This window comes from Acipenser ruthenus, chromosome 9 (genome assembly GCF_902713425.1).
Source record: "Acipenser ruthenus chromosome 9, fAciRut3.2 maternal haplotype, whole genome shotgun sequence".
Taxonomy (NCBI): Eukaryota; Metazoa; Chordata; class Actinopteri; order Acipenseriformes; family Acipenseridae; genus Acipenser; species Acipenser ruthenus.
In genome coordinates this window covers 11,921,582-11,943,928 of record NC_081197.1, presented here as the reverse complement: position 1 = coordinate 11,943,928, position 22,347 = coordinate 11,921,582, and the positions used below count along the sequence as shown (strand labels likewise).

The 22,347-nt window shown below is 36.5% G+C and overlaps 1 protein-coding gene across 1 annotated transcript in view; it reads right to left on the bottom strand.

The window, feature by feature from the left end:
• Nucleotides 1-22,347, bottom strand: part of LOC117406278 (cytoplasmic dynein 2 heavy chain 1-like) — a 149,648-nt gene that overhangs the window by 28,820 nt on the left and 98,481 nt on the right. Inside the window, exon 85 of the mRNA XM_059031142.1 lies at nt 4,944-5,060. Within this exon, the coding sequence (XP_058887125.1) occupies nt 4,944-5,060 (117 nt within the window). The remainder of the gene's footprint in view (nt 1-4,943; nt 5,061-22,347) is intronic.

Genomic DNA, 22,347 nt, shown 5'->3' with positions numbered 1-22,347 from the left:
TTGGAATCACCTTTGTTCTGTGTGTTTGTCACCATCTGTAAAACACCTTTCAAAATGTATTTTTAATTTTCAAAAAGCAACCACACGACAGGATATTGAACTCCACCAAGTCAATATTTCTAGCAAAATAAATACTGTACTAAGCACAGGAAACTAATCTTAGAAAACATTACGTTAAGGGTGTTTCGGTATAGTAGGACTGGGAGATTCAGGTCAATTCTCCCTTGGCCTCTGAATTGACTGATGTAGCCACGATGCAATCCTAACATTACAAATATGTGCAATACAGGAAACTAATCTGTACTATTTATAGTCAGAAACATATTGGCTGTGCCAAATTTACAATAAAGTAAACAGTTTTTCACAAGCAATGCTAAATGTACTAAAACAACTATTCCAAGAATCAGCTAGGGGCACAATGTCTGATGCTCTGTTTCTAAACATACTGTTTTGGAACACTATTGTGCATTCTAAAACAGCTTGATTTAAAGTAATAACAATAACAATAATCATTTACAATTTAATGAATTACAACTGAAACTGCACTTCCACTTATTATTATTTGTTTATTTAGCAGACGCCTTTATCCAAGGCGACTTACAGAGACTAGGGTGTGTGAACTATGCATCAGCTGCAGAGTCATTTACAATTACGTCTCACCCGAAAGACGGAGCACAAGGAGGTTAAGTGACTTGCTCAGGGTCACACAGTGAGTCAGTGGCTGAGGTGGGATTTGAACTGGGGACCTCCTGGTTACAAGCCCTTTTCTTTAACCACTGGACCACACAGCCTCCTTCCCTTCACAATTCCCTCCCACTCACGTGATGTGAGGGTAGTCTACTATCAGTAGTCTACTATAGTAGTCTACTATCAGTTTCTGAGGTCGACTGTCACTTTACTGTTCATCTAGGTGCTCTCGCTCTTATCAACAAAGCAAATGAATGATGTACTGAACAATGCACACTTTAAACTTGACAAAAAAGCAATACGATTGCTGAAACAGGACAGCTGGTGTTGAACTTAGGCCACCATCACAATCCATCCCGCTTTGTTGTAGAATATGTCCCGGTGGTCTTGATGCCTCATTGCTGCTTTGTGCTTTGAGTTCAGGAGGCCATACAGATGTGTTGAAATGTGTGAAACCATAACTGTTCTGGTAGGTATGAAACACTAGTGCCACCAGGGCATTTAATGCATTACACATCTGAGAATATAAAAATGCCATGGTTTAGTAGTGTGATCAGAATTTCTCCAAGAAGCAATTTTGTAAACTACTGTACAGCACCTGACAACTTGTGGATACGATTATCTGTCCGCTATTTAAATCAAGTCTGTCTGTATAAAGTTTAATATTTATATTTCCTCACAATACATAACTTTCAGTATATTCACACAAATAAAGCAATTGGCTTACTCTTTGGGATGATGATAGTACCAACCTCATTTCATTTCAATTGAATATAGGGGACACAGTAACAAGAGAAAACAATATTCAGCAATTTTAAATTATGAATGTTTTAAAGGAATCCTTGCAGTGTGAAAGATCACGTTTAACCATATAAATATATTTAAAAGAGACACAATAGGAACTGTGACAATAAAATATTAATGCACTCTTGGCATTCTTAATGAACTCTATAAACCCAAGAGGACAAATGATAGATGTGCACTGTGAATACACAATGAGATAACCTAGGTGAGCACTCTCTCATTAGGCATAGCTTTCTCAGCAGTTATTTGGTGGATCTAATTAATGTAAGGCTAACACTAATTAAATAAAGGTACATGCGGTTTCTTGCACAGCTGAGTAACTTCCGTATGAAAAATAACAAATTGTAACCAATTTAAAATGAAGTGTAAGAAATACAAATTATTAAAACAATTATTAAAAATATGTATGGAATGCACGAATGGCATGTTGTTTTGAGTATTTTGCTTAGAATGTCAAAGTTGGGTGACATAGTGGATAAGTCTTGGAAAGGGCATTAGCCGTAGGGCCTATAGGGTCTGTTTTAATGCTACCAGATGACTTGTGCAAAAGCAGTGCTGATACTGAAATCTCACTCCAGAGTGGGTATTAGTTCACAACACAAACTACCATCACAACTGGCTTGAAAATGTCTCCAGTTCAAGGATGTAGGTGGGATGTTCCTAAATGTATAATGGCTGTTTGTCTTGCAGTTGCTGCACCTTGTCTTTGTAAAGTACTTTAACCTTTTCTGAGTCATTTTAGCAAGATCTCAGTATTCCCCATTATTATTTTTTTCACTTAGGCCACAGGGACAAGCTTTGTAAAAGATGTGATACCTACATAAAGGGCCAAGATAAATACACAAAGATGTAATCTAAATTGGGGCAAACTTGCAGTAGAAGCTAATAGCAACCTGAATAAAACAAGTGGGGACTAAGTTTGCCCCAGTTGTGTCTAGTTTAACTTGGCTTCTACTGGGATTCAAATTCATGTTTCCAGATGTGTCACAGACTTGACCACAGAGCTTTAGACCACTAGGCCATACTGTCTTTGCAAATTTCAGTTTTATTTTAGATATCCAAATACAGGTTGAATCACAAAGTGGTCATATGAGATTATGGTATCTGTCAATTCAATAAAAAGGAAACACTGTGACCTTGAGCAAGTCACTTAACCACCTTGTGTTCCGTCTTTTGGGTGAGATGCTGTTGTAAGTGACTCTGCAGCTGATGCATAGTTCACACACCTTAATCTCTGTAAGCCACCTTGGATAAAGGCGCCTGCTAAATAAACAAAAAATAATAACAACAACTTGCCAGTGTTCTATACTTTTGTTTTACCACTACACCACGTCAGATAAGATTTCAGATCTAAAGCTAAAGGTCAAAATTTGAATCAGATACAGTTTACTATCAATGTGACAAACAGATTGTAAATAATTTGGTAAGTGAATAGAAATATGAAACTATAACACACATGCAGTATCTACATTGTATAAATGTAAATATTGTAAACCACCAAGATCATACAACCCATTCTTACTTTGTAAGAATTGCATTTGCTTAGGATTTCATCATCAATTTCAATATCAATTTCAATAAGCACCTGTCAAGAATCCGCTTCTCCTCTGATGTTTCATATTTTTTGGAGCGTCTCTCTCTCTCTCTCTCTGCATAAATACATGTTCACCATTTATGTTCACTTACCGTGCAGCTGTGGTTACATTTTTAACTGGGAAATAATGCATGTTTTGTTTAATGACAATGCATTTCCCGAAGGGTGACAAACATTGACAATGGCACGGTAAGAATTTAAATGGGACGTTAACAAATGTAGGACTACTAGTGAGTTAAGTAATTGGTGAAACGTTATGCATTATATTGTTTATCCAGCTCTGACCCCTGCACCTGTACCTGCCCCCGAGTAGTCATTGATAGATTCTGAGATATATGGCTTGAACTCTGTGGCTGCAGGAAAGGGTTATTTTTTGCACAATTTTCACAACACTAAAAATGTGAAGTTGCCAGCTTAAATGGTTTCTGAGATATTAATAATAGTAGGTGCAGCTGTTGGCCAGTTTGAGTACTTAATGTAATGCTAGCATGTACAACTTTAATGCTCCATGTTAACAAACTGAAATGAAGAAGGGTGACACTAGTTCTTGAAAAGCAACTAATGAATGAAATAATAACCAAGGGAAAAATAAAGGCATTTATCCAGGAACCCTCATTACTTTTTCTAGGGCTAAATGCACCATATACTCAAAATACAACTTTTAAGAATCGGTTTAATGGCAAGTAAAGCAACAACAAAAACTACAGGTCAATAAAACCAGCTTAAGGTAGCTATAAAACAAACAAAAAAGGATATCCTTTTATTCTCATGCCCCGAGCTACCATAATCTGTAGGATTTTGATGCACAGAATGATTATAAAGATAATAGTCTGGCTTTTATTTTTTAATAAGGACTTTATTAGTTACAAATAATACTGATAAAAAACTTAAATCATTAAATTATAAAGTCCAGGAATATAAATATCCAGGAACTGTTTTAAATGCTTTAGACAGTGCAATTTTAAAAAGGTGGCTGGGATACCCAGTGGGTATGAACATGTCTGATTTATAAGTTATAAACATGTAACCATTAATGAACTTTTACCAAACTGTCACAATTCCAATAAAAGGTATATAAAATATATACAACACACATGTCCTGCATTCTGTCAAGGTTTCCTCAGATCTTTAGAAACATATAAATATACTATACTAATATACTAATCCAGTATTTATATTTTATAAATACATGGGGCAGCAGAGTGGAGTAGTGGTTAGGGCTCTGGACTCTTGACCGGAGGGTCGTGGGTTCAATCCCAGGTGGGGGACACTGCAGCTGTACCCTTGAGCAAGGTACTTTACCTAGATTGCTCCAGTAAAAACCAACTGTATAAATGGGTAATTGTATGTAAAAAAAATAATAATAATAATAATAATGTGATATCTGTATAATGTGAAATAATGTATAATGTGATATCTTGTAACAATTGTAAGTCTGCTAAGAAATAAATAATAATAATATACCATTTTCTTAATATAACGTGAAACCTGTGTACAGCATGCATGACTGTACAGCCTTGGCTTACATCCCCTGTAGAAAGCATACCCCTTGTATAATACGCACATCTGTATAAAGAGCCTTTCTTGTGTACTATAGTATGCTATAGAATACTCTTACACATCTGCACACAGTACATAAAACCCTACAATTCTTCCAATATTTGTTATAGGGTGCATGTTATATACTATTAATTAAGGTATTAAAACAATTCTAAGAAAATAAACTACACAGTATACAATATAAAAAAAAGATATACAAGATACAATAAACGGATATGACTATATGTTGTACTGGACCCAAAACAACCTAATTATCTCCATGCAGTGCAATGTACTTTTCAGCTGGCTAGTGTCTTACCTGATTAAGTTTCTTCCAGAGGTTGAGGACAGGTGAGAGCTCGTTTGACCAGATTTCCCTGTCGAACTTGGAGCCAGCAGTGACAGATCTGCTTAAGATTCGCAGCTGGGAAATCACCTGGAAGGACAGAGGTAATGAGACAGGTTGTTATCGTGTCACTTCTCAGGTTACTTTAAAAAGGTTTAAAAATAAGCCAAATGGAATGTGAAACTGTTTAGAAGGGGGAATTGTTACTTGCACGTTGTGTATTATGAAACAATGCAGTAAGTATTATACATTGTGTGCACATTTTTCATGTTATACCAGGGGCCACATTAATACAGCTGCAATGCACTTCCTGACATACTACTGCATGATGAATACCGACCCTTAAAAATGTACTGCATGAATAATGCAACAGAACATAAACGACTCATATCACTTTTGCAGCCACTGTAATTAATGAGTGTGTTTTAAACCAGCTCTAGCTTTAGACTGATTTTTAGGTCGGCCAGGGTGTCCTCTGCTCACCGCGCACCAGCGACCCCTGTAGTCTGGCCGGGCGCCTGCGGGCTTGCCTGTAAGCTGCCCGGAGCTGCGTTGTCCTCCGACGCTGTAGCTCCAAGGTGGCTGCATGGTGAGTCTGCAGTGTGAAAAGAAGCGGTTGGCTGACGGCACACGCTTCAGAGGACAGCGCAGGGGTGGTAGCGGTGAGCCGAGCTTAAGAAAAATTATTGGGTATTCTAAGTTTGGATGATAATAATAATAATAATAATAATAATAATAATAATAATAATAATAATAGACGACTACTAAATAAAAAAAAAAGAAAAACAATATATAAAAAAATAGCAAAACCAGAAGAAATTAAATAAATTTAAGAGCAGTACAGATTGTTTTAGTTGCTGGTGATTTTTTTGTATTTATTTTTCCAATCCTACAAGATGTATAGGGATGTAGTGTTTCATTTTCTTTCCCTTCCCTGATAAATTATTTTCATTTGCTTCAGCTGAACCTTGCACTAACATCTGATTTCTCAGACTTGCCTCAGAAAAGCAGTAACTGTGGTTTCAGGCAGGTGGTAGTTGGATGTTTCATGAACATTCTTTACTGTACTTCCTAATTGAGTTCCAACACATGTTTTAAAAGGTATTTTCAAACCTCTTGTTTGAATAAACAGCATTATTACTGGTTCCTTTAAAAAAATATCCAAACAAACAAGCAAAAAACAAACAACAAACAAAAAAAGTTAAATCAAGCTGGTTATGTTATTTTGATGCTATCAATCGTATTAAAAGATGACTGAAAAATAACAACACTTATATTTTGAATAAAAAAGCTCAATTACCTGTAAACTAAAACTTAAGAAAACACCAAAACATATCCATACACAAACTCAGGGATTGTTTTTTAAATGTCAGATTCAGTAAGTATTTGAAATGTCTAATGTTCTGTTATAGGTGCTATTCTGTGTTAGTTCTTCAATGTTACAATGGTAAACCAAAAAAAAATGACATGATTATGCCAAGGAAAACATAATACTTTGATGTTATTTCAAATCAGTAATATGATAGAGTTAGTCCCAAAAGTACGTGGGTAGTACTACAATGTGTTCTGACAAATGAATATCAAAGCCAAGGTTGACAATCTCAGCACAAACATACTCCAACAATATTTTCTGCAGTCTTTTTTACTGACAACTGCTCGAATGTCACACAGATTAGTTTATAGTGCTGTGTTCAGTAGAAAAAAAAAAAAATACACAAAAACAAAGATATTAAAGGTGAATTTCATACATAACCTCCCTAATACTGTGAACGTTCTTTTACTTTTAAAGAAAGCTTCATTTTCTTCTTTTAAATAGAAAGTCAAATCAAGATTTCCCCAGATTCCTCAACTAATTAATTCAAACGTACATACACCGATATGACAATATAGAAGCTTAGCCAGAAATACACTGAAGGCTAAGATAAATCCTTTGTGAGCAATATTTCAATATATAAATGTGAGCTCAGTCCAGGATGTCAGCCTATAACAGGCTTGATCTGAAGAGGTCCATTGTGTATTACATCACAGCAGCAGTGGGAGAAGCATTCTGTCCTTGCAGTTCTCTGTTAGACTTTGTATCCCCAAATTCAGCCATCACAGCGTAAGTGAGAGAGAGAAATACATCACTTAGTCAAGATGTACATTTACCGTCAAGCACCAAAGGTTTCAACTTTGGCATTGAGAAAAGGGTCAAATATTCTTTTGCTGAAGGTAGCATAAGTGGCCTGCCAGTAGCTGCGACACATGCCAACTACTATGCCAACTACAGCATAAAGAAAACAAATAAACCAATTATGCATGCAGCCAATAAAATAAAATAAAAACATAACACATATCTGGGTTGGTAGCTGAGATATAGGTTATTATCATAACCCTGGTTCCCTGAAATAGAAATGTAACCATTACCATATGGGTAAACCTGAATATTGATATACCAAAGCTGCTCAACGAGCCTGTGACGCAGTTCTACCCCTTCAAGTTTTTCCTTCAAGCGTGTTGCAATCATAAACACAGCGACCTTGAAGGGTAATGGTTACATTGATATTTCAGGGAACAAGGGTTATAATAACATAACATTCCCTTTCAAGTACAAAATGTAACCATTACCATATGGGTGAGTGTACCAAAGCCCTTGCAAGGACTAAGCCCAAGAAGTTGCCATGCTCCTGGTGGAATGGGCAGTGAGCTTTTCTGGAGGGGGCAAGTTGGCCAGCTCATAGGCTTAACCATGACTGCTATCCACAGCAGACAAAAATTGTTCGGACTGCCTCCAACTTTTCGTCCTGTCAACGCAGTACGCCTGCACTGGGTAGTGTATGGAGCTGCCACTTCCTGTCAGACTGGAAAGGAGGTGGATGGAAAGCCTCCAATTCCACAGACTGGTTGATATGGAATGCGGAGGTGATAGCGAGCAAGAAAGCTGCTTTGAGTGATAAAAACTTCAGCTCAGCTGAATGCATGGGTTCAAATGGAAGCTTCATGAGAGCATTAAGCACTACGCTTAGCCTCCAGCGACAGTCACATAGAATCACATCCGTAAAAAGTGTAATGTGACAAACGTCTATTAACATTCAGTCAGTCGGATATCAAGACAATAAACTACAAAGGTTTCAATGTTTTAACAAACCTGAAAGGTTTAAAATGGTGAATCACATAACAGAACTGTGCAGTAAACCAAAATATTTATTAAGTTACACAATTACATGCATGCTAATATTCCTTATTCTGAATGCTTAATATTCAGGGTACATCTTATTTCTAAAAAGGCAAGCAGTATTTTGAATAGCATTATTAGGCAATTCAGGTTTCAAATAATAGCACACTCATGCGGTTATGCAGGTTCCAGAATTCCTGATTCTAGATTTTGAATGAGTATGGTAAGCCTACCTGGTAGTCAAACTGAGGACTAGAAACAAATACTTGTGCGTTGGATGTTGTCAGCCAACAAACAACTATGGTAAATGAAAAGGCTATAAGATGAAACACTATTTAATGTATTCTATTCTACCTCAAATCGTATTGATTGAACATAACTATAAAAAGAAAATAATTTATTTAGCATGGTGTGTGCGCTCAAGTGCATAACAGCTATGCCAATGGTCACAGCATGACTCATGCATAATCAGATCTCCAAGAATCAATCCCCTTGGGTCATTGTTTTTCTTCACTGGCCTCACATATACTGTACATACACTGAATAAAGCCAACATTTGTGTCAAGCTAATGTATATATTTTTTTTTTTGCAATTATGCGTACATTTCTGGCTGTAACTCAGAACAGTACCTTAAATTGGTTGGTATACTTCGGGCTAGACATAATTAGAAACCCAAAAAGGGGGATATAAATATATTTAAAAACATGGGGCTCCCGAGTGGCGCATCCGGTAAAGGCACTCCACTCGGAGTGCAGGATGCATCCTATAGTTTGGAGATCGCTGATTCAAATCCAAACTATGCCACTGCTGACTGCACGGGAGTTCCCAGGGGGCAGCTCACAAACCAAGCGGATGGCTGATGGCACTCATTTCAGATGACGCAAGTGCTCGTCTTTATCTCTCCCGAGTGGTGTGCCAGGATGAAAAATACTTGCACATTCCAAAATTGGGAGAAAAATCCCCAATCCCCAAAATGTATTTTGTGAGACAGTTTCTTCTGTTTGTTTTTTTTAATATAAATTAGCAAATTAAAAAGAGGGACAGCTTTTTTAAAATCATGCGCTAACGGTGTATTATAAATCAGACAACTAAATCTAATTATGCTCCAAGCTACAGATTTAGAAGGACTGTCTGTCTCTGGCCACTAGGTTTATTGGTATCCCTGTAAATCTGAGCCACTGAAGCATGACATTGCTTCAACCATTTAGAAGATAAAATCAGGTTATGATACTTATCCACTAAATCTAGCAGCCTAATGTAGTAACAGAACCCAAATGTGAATAATGGTTGTGGTAACAGGGCTCTTTATTACATTGTCTAATTAAAATTATGTTTGACCACTTTTATCATCCACTATATTTTTTAATACTTCTTTTCAATTTCCTTGATATTCCTTTACCTATGCGAGCCATACTGTCTGTTGATACAATAATAAACACAAAACTATTGACCTTTTCTAGGTCTACAAATGTGGCACTTTTTATCTGCCTTTTTATTTATTAACCACAACCACATGAGCACCCTATGCTTAAGCTGCTGTGTTTATATCATGTTCGTTGATCTTTTTAAAATGCCAGTACAAAAAACAATCCACTTTGCAATGCAGACATGGAAAAACATTTCAAACAGATTAGAAAATGTTGCATTCTGTCCTGTATGCTCATTCAGTGATGAAACCTATCCTTTAGATAAATGGTTCCCATATTACACAAGTAATGCACAAAGAAGGCATCAGTCCAAGAATCTTATTGCCTGACATCTTATATTTTAGTACTCATTACCTCTCTCCCCTAGGTAATGGATGTCATATTTTATTTAAATTCTATCTCCCATGTTCTAGACAACACGGCGCCCCAAAACCTGTGCAAAGATTGGGGCCTGTAGTGATTAATACTAGGAGTAGTCCATCACACAGTCTCTGCTCTCCTTTGCTTTCTGTTTTATGCGCTGTATTCAACAACAGCTCATTGTTTAAAAGCACATGCTGGCGGGCCTTGTGAGAACATTACTCTTGTTTTTTATTGCTGCCCTGTACTGGCTTCTGTTCTGTATTCTGCTTGAGCTTCATAATGTGCTAAAATTGACAGTGGCAAACAGCAAAGGAAATTAATCAGGAATCAGTACCCTGACATGACTGCAAGCTACCTAGACACAATTTGAATGTTAGCACAACACACTCCACTGCCTGTGAAGTTATTTATCCTCGGCATTCTGGAACATTTATAGAAATTAACAATTACGGTCTAAAAAAAAGATTACAGTAGGACATGCCCTAGCTGAAGGCGATTCCTGATAGTGTTTAATTATTATTTTTTTGCTGGAAAACAGAAGTCAGGTGTATCTGAAACTACCTAAAAAAATGAATGAAATTTATTTTCTTTAAAATTTCTCTTCAGAGAGAGGAGTGAGGAGCAACTGATTGGCCAATTGTCTTGCCGTGCAGGTGCTGGCATTTAGCATTTCAATCAATTGGTACTAAGCAATACTGTGCAAGCGTGGGTGTTCCCTGTCTTAAGCAATGACCTAACACACCACCTGAAAAGTCTCACTCTTTGGCATTGAATCTCACTCTTTAGGACAACCAACCATTGGCAATCTCAGGGTTGCTGTGTTCTGTACATAAAAAATAAAATATATCGGCAGATCTGCATTAATGTAAAAGAAGAGGCAAGACAATGTATTTTAAATCATTGGTTATCACTCTTATACAGTATATACATACATATACATATACATAGCAGTCCCTCACTATTACAGTCACCATTATGCCGTACATTCAGATATACTGGACACGTATGTCCCCCAATAATATCCAATTAAGTATGTTAGGTCACTGTGAATTGCATGATCAAGAGAGACACACTGAAAAAAATGTCTGTTGTACTGACACCAAAGACAGGACAAAAATAAAACAGAAGAACAGATACAAGTAGCTTACTAAAAGCAAGTACATGGTTACAAGAGGGCACATAAACACATAGTCTACAGAGTTTAAACAAACTGTGATCTATCGGTTGGAAAAGGGCAAGAAGCTTTTAGAAATACCTGAATGGTTTAAAACGCAAGATGTGGACTACAATTAAAATTCTGAATTGGAAGTCTTTAATTGCTTTGTCTGACTCACACCAACAGAAAACAAAAATAGCAGGTAGGCTATGTGTTTTACTTTACAATTTCTGTAAAGTGTGTGCAGTTTATTTAAGGTACTGTATAGTGTCATAACGTGTCAAACCGGCACCATAATCTCTTTTCTGTTAATTGTGTACTAAGTAGGTTACGATAAAAAAAGAAAATGCACTTAAATAATTTACTTTCTATTTTAAATGATCTAATTATTTCTGCATTGTACAGTAATGTGTACAATGCAGCACCATGATTTATTTTGTGTTACCTATAGGCTAAAGTAAAAAGAAAGTGTGCTAGGTATTCATTTGATTTTACCACTGGACTGTACTACAGTATAGGCCTACTGTACAGATTTATATTTACATTACAACATGTAACGTGTACAGAGAACACACTAAATAAGAACTGCAAATGTATGTGTGTGAAACCAGAAACCTTGTTATTTGGACAACTTGTCTGTCATCCGACATGTCCGGTTTAGCGAGGGACTATATTTAATGTTTCCATTTTATACAGCTTGAAAGTTAACAATTCACTAAATAGGTCATTTGGGAAATGGAAGCTCCAAGCTAAGAGATGAATGTCAACCAGGTTAAAAGACTGCTAGCCCATAGATCAGTTCAAAAGACTTCAAAGGTCAAAATACATCAGAGCAAAAGAAACACAAACTGAGGAAAATATACTGGACCTGAAAGTTTATATGCTAAACTATGTTTATATAGTACGCTGACCATCTTATGTCAGATCAGTGCAGTTTATCCACTTTAGACATCAGCGACCTTATACTGTACCATTGTTTTGACTGAAATAAGTGACCAGGTCAGCAGCAAGGTTTATTCATGATGACCTCACTGTTAGCCTATGAAGTTGCATTTGACCTTTTATTCTACGAAACAAATCGTCACCTTGGGAACAGGTGCACTTCAAACTGTATCTGTTCTAACTTCACCCAGACATAACCCTAGATCGCTCCGGTGGGGAACAGCGATGTACGATACAGCAAGTTCAATGGTCCAATATTCTTTTCATATTTAGATAACAAAATAACATACTTTTACCCAAACTATTTACCCTAACTGGTTAGTTTCTATACAGGTGTCTCCAACATCCTGTTTTTCCTCCTTTGCACTAATACAGTAATTAATATTATATATTGCAGACAAGTGTAAACAAAAACAGAAAAATAGCCTGGAAAGCAGCGCCAGTATATATTAATTTCAGACTTTCTTTTACTTTAGATGTCAGATTGACATCTGAATAAACAGGTTGGACCAAAGGCCAATTTGGATGTAGGGATTTTATTAGGCTGCAATGTGTTCAAAAAGTACTCTAGTAATACAGTAGTAAATTACAATTACAATAATAAAAAAATACTATGACTTACTCAGCAACACCACGTGTGGTATGAAGTAACCCTATTTCATCACATTTTCTATACAATAGATTCTATATATGTGATTCCATTTTTAAATACACACAAACAATGTTGGCTGTGGATTTGTCTTTTACCAGGCTAATGAGCCAGAGCCTTTCGTTGCAGAAGCAACACAAGGAAGAAAGAATATGTTGAGAAACTGCATCATTCCTTGGCAGAACATATAAGAGATGAAATTGGTATAAACAATGAACACTTGAATCACTTGGAAAGAATCACGAAGGGGAGTGGTTCGTGTAACTTCAACAATCCCATACAAACAAAATGGCCAACATACATGAATAGTGTATAGTTAAAAAAAAAAAGGAAAATTGAAGAAGAACACAACAACTGACAAACACAGTCATGGTTACACAACTGGAAAATAGCTTTAACATTCCAGACTTTAGTTTTCATCAACATTTCAGGGGCAAAATCCAGGCTTTCAAACTGGACGCTGTCCACTTGGCAATCCAAAACTGATGGAGGCTTATCAAAAAAGCTTTTCATAATTTGATTCTGTGATGTTTGACTATGGTTCAATTACAAACTGTGAAAAGGGATCAGATTGCTATCCAACAATTAAATATCATTATGTATAAATTACATTGTAAACTAGTAAAAAATGTAGTGGCAATACCAGAATATTTTAAAGAGCTTATATTGAATGAAATGGGACAAAGATACAGACCATCCTTTTGTGTAGAAGTACTTTCATGTTTTTACAGTTGCTTATTATGACACACATCAGCTGTTTTAGTAAAAAGATGTTTCAGTTTCAACAAGGGAAACAAGACAACAGAGATTCAGAAACTGATAAAGAAATCATGCATGCTGGTTTTTTCATACTTGAGGAAAAAAAATATTCCCTCAACAATCCTTCCTTATCTCCTCATACTAATTACAGTATCTGTAGCACTAACAAAAACACTGCTTTTTTGTATCTATGAGATTAGTTTTCTGACTAATTCCCTGAATAACCTGCCCATTTTAATTCCATTCTGTGCTATGATCACCTCTACTGGCTGCCTCATTTACATCACCCCTGTGTCACCTACATATCTTAAATTACATACCATCATTATCTCTCCTCTATCCATTTTCTACATACAAAAAAAATGTACAGACAGAAAGAAGCAATGCTTAAGGAAATAAACTGACCATTAACTGTCAAAACTAGCATTACAGATGCATGGAATCACATTTATTTCACAGTGCTTTCCCTTCAGATCACCACTTGTGATAATAAAGGGTTTGATAATATCTTGCTCAAAGGTTACCTCTGTGGCAAAGGACATGTTCATTAGTGTCCAGATCAGTGCTGCACAAAAGTGGTGTAAAATGTCATAGGTTACCACATATGTAGTGTCACTTAAACATGGACACAATATAAAAGAACTGCCAAGATGAATCTGAAGAATGTAGCTGTAAGAGCCCTTGTTACAAAGCTGTCCTAAAGGCTGGCTATGAGCCATGTTAACAAAAACAAGAGACAGTCCTATAGTCAATGGTTTCTGCAGCAGTATCACCAGTGTTTGTCGGCCGCTATAGGTTTTACATATCAACACATACATCTCAATATTGTCCTCCTGTTTAAGGTGTGCAGTACGGTAAATGGTTAACTTGGCTTTTAAGAATATGTTAATTAATATACAGGGGGATCTGTTATCTCTTTCGAGCAGTGGTTCCCAACCTGTGGTCTGTGAGTAGACTCCAGGTGGTCATCAAAGAACTCACAAAATTCGGTTACGCAATTCTTGCAAAAACAATTTCTACACAATCACACGTTCTGCTACTAATATTACTAAGCAACACAACAAATAGCTTTAACCACGTGATATATAATTATAAGATATGTATGTAGTCTGCATTTTTCCCATGTATCTGTTTTCTTTTATTATGGGCGTGTTTATAAATTTAAATATAATACAGCTCCCTTTGATGCAATATCAAGCATCGGCTTCAAAGCCATCATTAACTGAATCAGCTTTCTAATATGAAACAAATGCTAACAAAATAACTTAGAAATTATGAAGGCACATTTGTCTTGTCAAAATTACAGACATTTTTTTTTAGGCAGCATTAGGCTGGGTGCCCAGCCCTCCTATTGTTCAGTTTTGTACCAAATATCTGGGGGCAGCCCATTTCTTCTCTTAAAATGTCTATCATGGTGTCATATTTACACTACTAAAATATCTCCACTGGAAACATACCAGTTTTTTGTTTTTTTTTGGTGGGGGGGTGAAATTTACATTAAGTACATTAAGTGGAACTTTTCAAATTTCAATATGTAACTTAATAAAGTCAATATAATTTGAGGTACATACTTCCCACTATTATTCAAGAAACAGCGACAGTGATGCTGACTGAAGATGAAGATGAAGAGGATGTGGAGCCAAGAACAGTACAAATTTTACAAACAAAAGAGCTTGCAGCTACTTTACAGGTAAGCCAGCTGCAAACAGGAAGCTGTTTGGTTTGAAATGGCACTGCTGTGACGAAATACTATCAAAACACAGCACTGGGTACAGGCAATGCAGCAGCCAGATCCATCACAATGCCCGTGCAAAGTAGCCCTGTACGTGCATTTGTGACTATCCCTTCAACACAAGGGAAGCAGAGACTGCAACAAAGGTGCAGGGTCTGCTATGAAAATGAAAACAAAAGAAAAGACACAAGAAAAAGGTGCAATGGTTGCGAAGGCAACCCCAGGTTCTGTTGTATTGAACATTTCAATAAATGGCACAGAGCAAGTCGATAATGGCACACATTTTGATGTTGTTAGATTTTTATTTGATAATTACTGTTTACTGATTATTATTGTTATTAGCAGTGTTTTTGTTTTCATTGTTCAAAAAAAAAAAAAAAGTGTTTTATCTCTATATTGAATATGGGTATGATGTACACAGCAGCATAACGGGTTAATGAAAAACACAGTTTAGGTAATGTATTTGTGTTTTTATGCATCATATGTTAACACTTTATACCAATTACAGGTTTGAAAACATTATTATTATTATTTTCAAAATCTGGTACCTGGGAAGGGGTTTCATTTTTACATCTGGAGCTGAAGTGGTTAAAGCATCAGAACACAAGCGACGCTTGGTACCAGGATCCCAAGTACGCCATTGCAATGGAAAAACTTTTTAATGAGTGGCCCAAACAAAGAAGCTCTCACTGAATTCATTTTTCAAATGTGGCAAAATGCTAGCCCATTTACCCTAAAGGATACGGTCTTGTTTGTGTCTCACATGGGATACAATGTCACCAAATACATGAGATGGATGGCAGAACCTGTGTTTCACTGGTTGATGAACTCTGCTGTGACCACGAGGAAGCTGATACAAAACTGTTGCTTCATAGCAAGCATGCTTCAATGACATCCAATGATATACTTGTCAAGAGTCCAGATACGGAGCGGTTGTGGGGTTTAGCACATATTTACATTTACTGGATCGGAGGATGACACAAGACCCAGTGCATTATTTGTCGGGAGGTTGTGTAAAAAAAAAACCCTCTTAAACCTGGAAAATTGAGACACCATTTATCTACAAATCATTCAGAAGGTGAAAAAAAATAAAAAAAGAAACAGGAACTTTGCCATCAGCAACGTTCAATGAGCAAAATGACAACAACCCTTGCTGGCCTGGTAGCGAAGATTCACCCAGGAATCTCACTGAGTTAAGTACGTCATAGAAATACTTTACTTTCTACATGTACTTTACATATACACATACAAATTTGTTTCAAAATGCTGCTGTGAAAAAATGTGTGGCAAGTGGTCTGCGGGAAAAATCCAAACACCAAAGTGGTCTGGTCCGGTCCCTTAGAGGGATCAATCTGTCACAGAAAATGAATGAATTAGTGTTAACTACAATACAGAATGACCTTTCTGGAATGAAATGTGTTGTACATAAGGTTTTAAAATCCATGTTTCTGATCTCTAATTATCTTGTCTTTTTCATTCTTGTTTTTCAGTATAGTCCTTGTTAAAGGTACAGCAAAACACTCTTTGAAACTAAAAGTCACCAAACATTTTTTGAGGTGCATGGAAGGTCATGAAATAGGCCATAGCTACCAAAGGAAAACAGAATCTAACTTAATGCAGTCATTTTTATGTTTTGTAATACATACAGACTTTAAATAATACAATGTTCACAAGAAAGTAAAAGTGGACAGACCTCACACTGTCTGTTCCTAATAATGGATCTGACTGCCATGGTCAGTAATTGCTATCTGCTGGCAACAATGAAAACCTGGAACAAGGAACCCCAATTGTGCTTGTCTTCATTTGCGTATCGTATTTAACAACGATACTGAAATAGATGGCTACATTCTGAGCCATAATACACATATGGTCCATTTTCAATTGTATAAATTAAGACACTACTGTCAGTCTGCTGCAAGTAAATCTAGGGTTTTTTGTGTGTGTCAGAACAAATGGACCAACATCCCTGATAGATTTTTCATTTATTGGGTTCAGATTATTGTTATTCCAATCTGACATTTGGATACTTTCATCAAGCCATGACCTTGATACTATATGATATTGTACAGAGAAGTCAAACTGTGATCCAGTAGGAAGTTAAGAAATTATAAATACAGTAAATATTGGACAGTGTTTGACAAAAAAAAAACAAATCTGAAATGCATACGATATTGACTCCAGTGCACAAAGGGCCCTCTGGGGTCATAATTTGATTTTGGTCAAAAATGAGGAGGCTGTAACAAGAATGAGTGGCTTTATACAACTAATAAATACATATAAAATGACAATGTGGGTCAATACTGTTAGGTGGTAGAACAGGGGACTAAAAAATAAATAGATGTGTACTTACAATATGGAAAATAAATTTAAGGATAGAAACTTTCCACAAGATGTTGGTGCATTATTGGCCCTAGGGGAACCACCATGTGCAGTACAGCTGCCGATTAGCCTAAACAGCATAAGCAGGGCAGAGCTTAGCCCCAGTATATGCTTCAGAGAACTGAAGCTCCCAATCTGACAGTGCTTCAGGATGCTTTGCTATGTACACATCTGGCCCACCTCATTACAATAGATGATAATAAAAAACAAATATAAATATAATAATAAAACATGTCTGAATGACATCAGAAAAGGATGAGAGTATACAACACATACTGAATACAGTCTGCTCACATTAGACCGAAGCCAAATCTGGTTTCTAGGTTCTGCATTTCAAAGTGCAACTGCATATCAAATATTGGCAGGGGAAGTGCTGGAAGTTTAACATTCTGATCTTACTAACTGTTTTTATTTACAAAGTATCGCTTGTTTCATCTATTCCTTTGGCTGTGGTGTTAACTAATGGTGCAGCGCAAGGCTGCAAGCCAATAAACTGATGGCACACGTACACAACTCATTGCATTGTAAGTGCTAAAAGCAGAAAATGAAACCCAAGAGAGGCTGCCGACCATCTGGCTGTCAACCACCATAGTCTTCACATGGCTGGATAAGGCCCTCAAACAAAATGTCTGCCTGTTTCAAATAAAAAAAGTGCTACTTCCACATGCAACAACATTCTTTGCAAACAACTGTATACACTATAGTAATATTTAACAGATTAAGAAGGAAATGTTGACAATTATATTATTATTACACGCAAGAATTACATTTTGTTGCTGTTTACTTTTTAATTCCAGTTTTTAATAGTGTTACTAGGTGTTTAGACAACTCACACATAATGTAATTGCACAGTACAAACGTATTCTTTCATAGTATTAGTATTTTGTTTAAGTAACATCTGAATATATGTTTAAAAGGCAGAACACTTCTTTAATTAACTAAGGTCACCTCAAGGTTTCTATGTCTAATCTTAGTAAATTGGGGAGATAAGAAAATACTGCATCTCTTAAATCGTAATGCCCCTGATTTGCTGTTCTGCTGTTATCTGCCGGTCTGCATACTTATGGAAATCTGCTCATTTGATCTCCTCGAAAGTACATGATTTGGGTTCCACTAGTAACAATGCAACATTCTTTTTCATTTGGTCTTCACAAAATATTCAAAGGAAATGGTTCAATTCATCTTTTAGGCCTAGGTAATTAATTCCATCTACCTCTGGATCAAATGTATTATCAGAAAAATATGCTGTTGTTGCATCAAAGATCCAAGAAATCAAAAATAACTGGCATCTATGAATTTCATTCCATCCTCGCAAAAGCATTAGGCTGGCAATCACCACAACAGATGAGGCTGCTATGGCTTTTTAGAAAACAGAATCTCTAAAAATAGCGGACGCAGCTACTTTTTCATTTTTAACTGAAATCGGCATCGTTTTTTATTTCTTCCTCAAATTAATTAGATCTGAATGTAAATACAAGACGGCTGATGTACTGATTTATTGTTTTTCCCTTAAGCAAGTTACAGGGCCAAGTCTACCTATTGAAAAATGTCTCACTCAAAGATGCTACAAACAATTTAAGAGATTTTTCTTCTTTATGGATGTAAAGAATACAAATAGTCTTACATATACAGTAGGCCAAAATGATACCTTACATAGATACAAGGCCAAAATCTGTTAAACTATTATAGCTTGACTATGAGTACTTCTGAGTGGGTTTTTAGCTGGGTGGTAAAAGGGTTGACAATCGTACAGGTGTGTCAAGATAATAAAACTGAAAGGTGTCTAGTTTAGGTAGAAGTATTATCTATGGATAACCTCCCTAATTATGCTTTCCATCAGTCCATTCATCCTTCACTCTCTGGTTCTCACGTGGAGGTCCTTGTCACACATTGTTCACGGTGCAGATAACCTCAGTACAGAACCTGACCTCTCTATATATGACATGCTAATTGATTACATTATTAGAATCCATGAGGTTGCCGTTCAAAGGAGGTCACAATTCAAAAGAGGTCAAGTTCTGTTCCTATCTTCAGGCAATCCTTTAAAAACTTATACAATGGAATAGTCTTCATGGAATATTGATCAAGTATTTTTATTTATTTACTTTTTTAAATAGATATTTCAAAGGCGGATTGTGGCAGTGTGACCCCGCCTTGTGCGTATTGTTTGTTTATATGTTGCATGTAGTGTGTTAAATGTTGGTGTATAGTCATTGGTACACGGGATATAAATGGGTCTGTGTAGCACGAGTGATAAAATGTCTATTTGTATTTAGCCACGAGGGTTGCACATCACTTCACGTGCTGATTAAAATGTAACACTGTGTGAGCAAGGGGAAGGACACGTAATTAATCCATGTGCAGTTGTACCGAGATTCTAATTGAATGATTGATTAGCAATCAAGTCTTGGTACAACTGTATAAAAGACGCACATTGTCACTCAGTCGGGGTTGGGTGTACAGAGAGGAGGTACGGGGAGATAGAGAGGAGACAGAAGCGAAAAATAACAATTGCTATTCATTCAGCACGGTACTTGTTTGTCCGTTACGTCCCTTTTGTGTTTGTTTACTGTTTTGTTTGGCCCTTGTGCCCGTTTGTTTTGTGTGTTTTGTTCAACTTTTATTTTTAATTATTATTTAATAAAGAAACCGAGCACTTTCAGGTCTCAGTTTTAACCCGCAGCTGCTGTGTGTTCGCGTCTTCTTCCAGGTGTGACGTCACCACTGCAGCCATCCTGCCACACGGATACAACCTTGACTAATACTAGGAGGGTGATCAGTGCATTAGATCAAGTGTTGGCAGAAGTTTGATGTTTTAGGAAAATGCAGAATGAAGTTAAAGTATCATGTTAGCAAACAGCCAGTGGAAATGGTGCAATACAAGTGTATATAAGGATAAGGGCGTCTGCTAATAAATAATAATAAAGATTTGGGGACATGTCAAAACCACTGTCTGGACAATTAAAGTCGCGATCTGGGCAGCTCAGACAATCCTCTATTCTGTGTACACATGTGTACTTTGTAAAATACATACAGGCTGTTGCAGAAAGGAACTTCACTTCATAAATGATTTGGTATTACAATAAAAGGTCTCTGCGACTTGAGGAAAACCATCCTTAGTGCAGAGTACTAACACAAAATCTCTGAGGATGCACTGTCATAACAACGGTACACATTCCAGCAGTTCTGAGCTTCACTGACAACCAGTTGCGGTATTTTGTAAGCAACTCACATGAAATTACAGGAATGTACATCATTAAGGAGATAACATTTTACATGAGATGTTATCATTCAGCAGCCAAGCCACAGACACTCATTGCTGTCCTGTATGAAATATGTAAAACAGACAGGCAGCTCAATCTCATTCAATTATATAGTATGTAATGTGCATAGAACAGAAGATATATATTTTTTAATTACTATGCAGTGATACCATAATAGATAATCTGAAGATGGATCAATTAGTTGCAAGAATGCATTATCTGAGTCAACCAGTACACTGTTTTGTTAAATACCCAGAGCTTCACAAATATCAACATTTTGACAGCTGATTCAACTTCCCATTTCAACAGTCCCACCAATCTGGTTATTCTCGTAGGTAACTACAATATACCTAACTTTCTCTTGTATCCAATACTACTGAATTATTTTGCATTTGATGATTGTACAACTTATTTTAACCAAATCGCTAATATTTGAAAGCCTTTTCCATTAAAATATACCATTTTTGAACGTGAAGTTTGAACCCTGGCACTGGCATGGGTTAAAAACAATTCATAATCAATTATTAGCTCAATCTGTGTTCAGACGATTCTTGAAACATATTCATCAGCTGGCCTCAGGGTTTTATTGATTTCTGCATAGGGAGATTCAGTATATTGCAGGCAAGCCCTGAACTGCACTGCACCACTGCCTGATTCTAATAGCCCTCTCTGTCACAGCTCAGCGGCCAAAACAGACATTTTTATTTTATACTTAAATTGAATTCCATACCACAAACAATGTGGCATATTCCATAAAAGAGATGTTTTTTTTTTTCTAAAAAGTTTAAAGTTACCAGTTCAATACAATGTTTAATGTTTTATAGACTTTATCAGGTTATTGCTTAGCTCAACAAAACAGAAAAAAAATCTGCCCTTGAAAACAACTGAGCCAAAACCTTGAAGCGTTAGAATTATTTTGCATAACAATGCCAGTCTTACATTTTAGGCAATGCTGTTTAACTTTTAACTAATCTTCATCCTGTTTAGAGAGAGTGTGGTGCCTAATGGTAGAGGCTGAATGATAACCGAATGCAATTAATGATGCTAAATTGTACTCCGCCTATGCTTGATGATTCCTTGCTGTGTGAGACGGACTGTTGGCATAGGCAGCAAGGTAGGGGAAAAAATTGTGCGGATATGCTTTTCTGAGCTTTCTGGCTTGATGCTGTAGAAAGGAGCGAGGAGATGTGAAATGAAGGATTCTACCCTGGGCGATGATGTGAATTGCGTAATTGAAATGGCCCAGTAAGGACAGCAGGTCCCATTTTTTTTTTTTTTTTAGAAATTAAGGATCCGAGGTTGCCGAGTGTAAGTTATTGCAAACTTACGATGATACACTATGAAAATATCTTTAGTCAGTAGCAGTGAAACTGGAAATGCACAGGATGGGAAAATCCAGTACGAATAGCAGTGTGAAGCCTGTTTCCAAAATAAACTTGACAAAACAACAACTTGGCCATATCTTTTAGTACTTGCAAGCAGTCTTAAAATTAGAACTGTACTTGAAAGTGTTCCTTCAGAAAATAAATTAATGAGCTGGAAAACAGCTTTG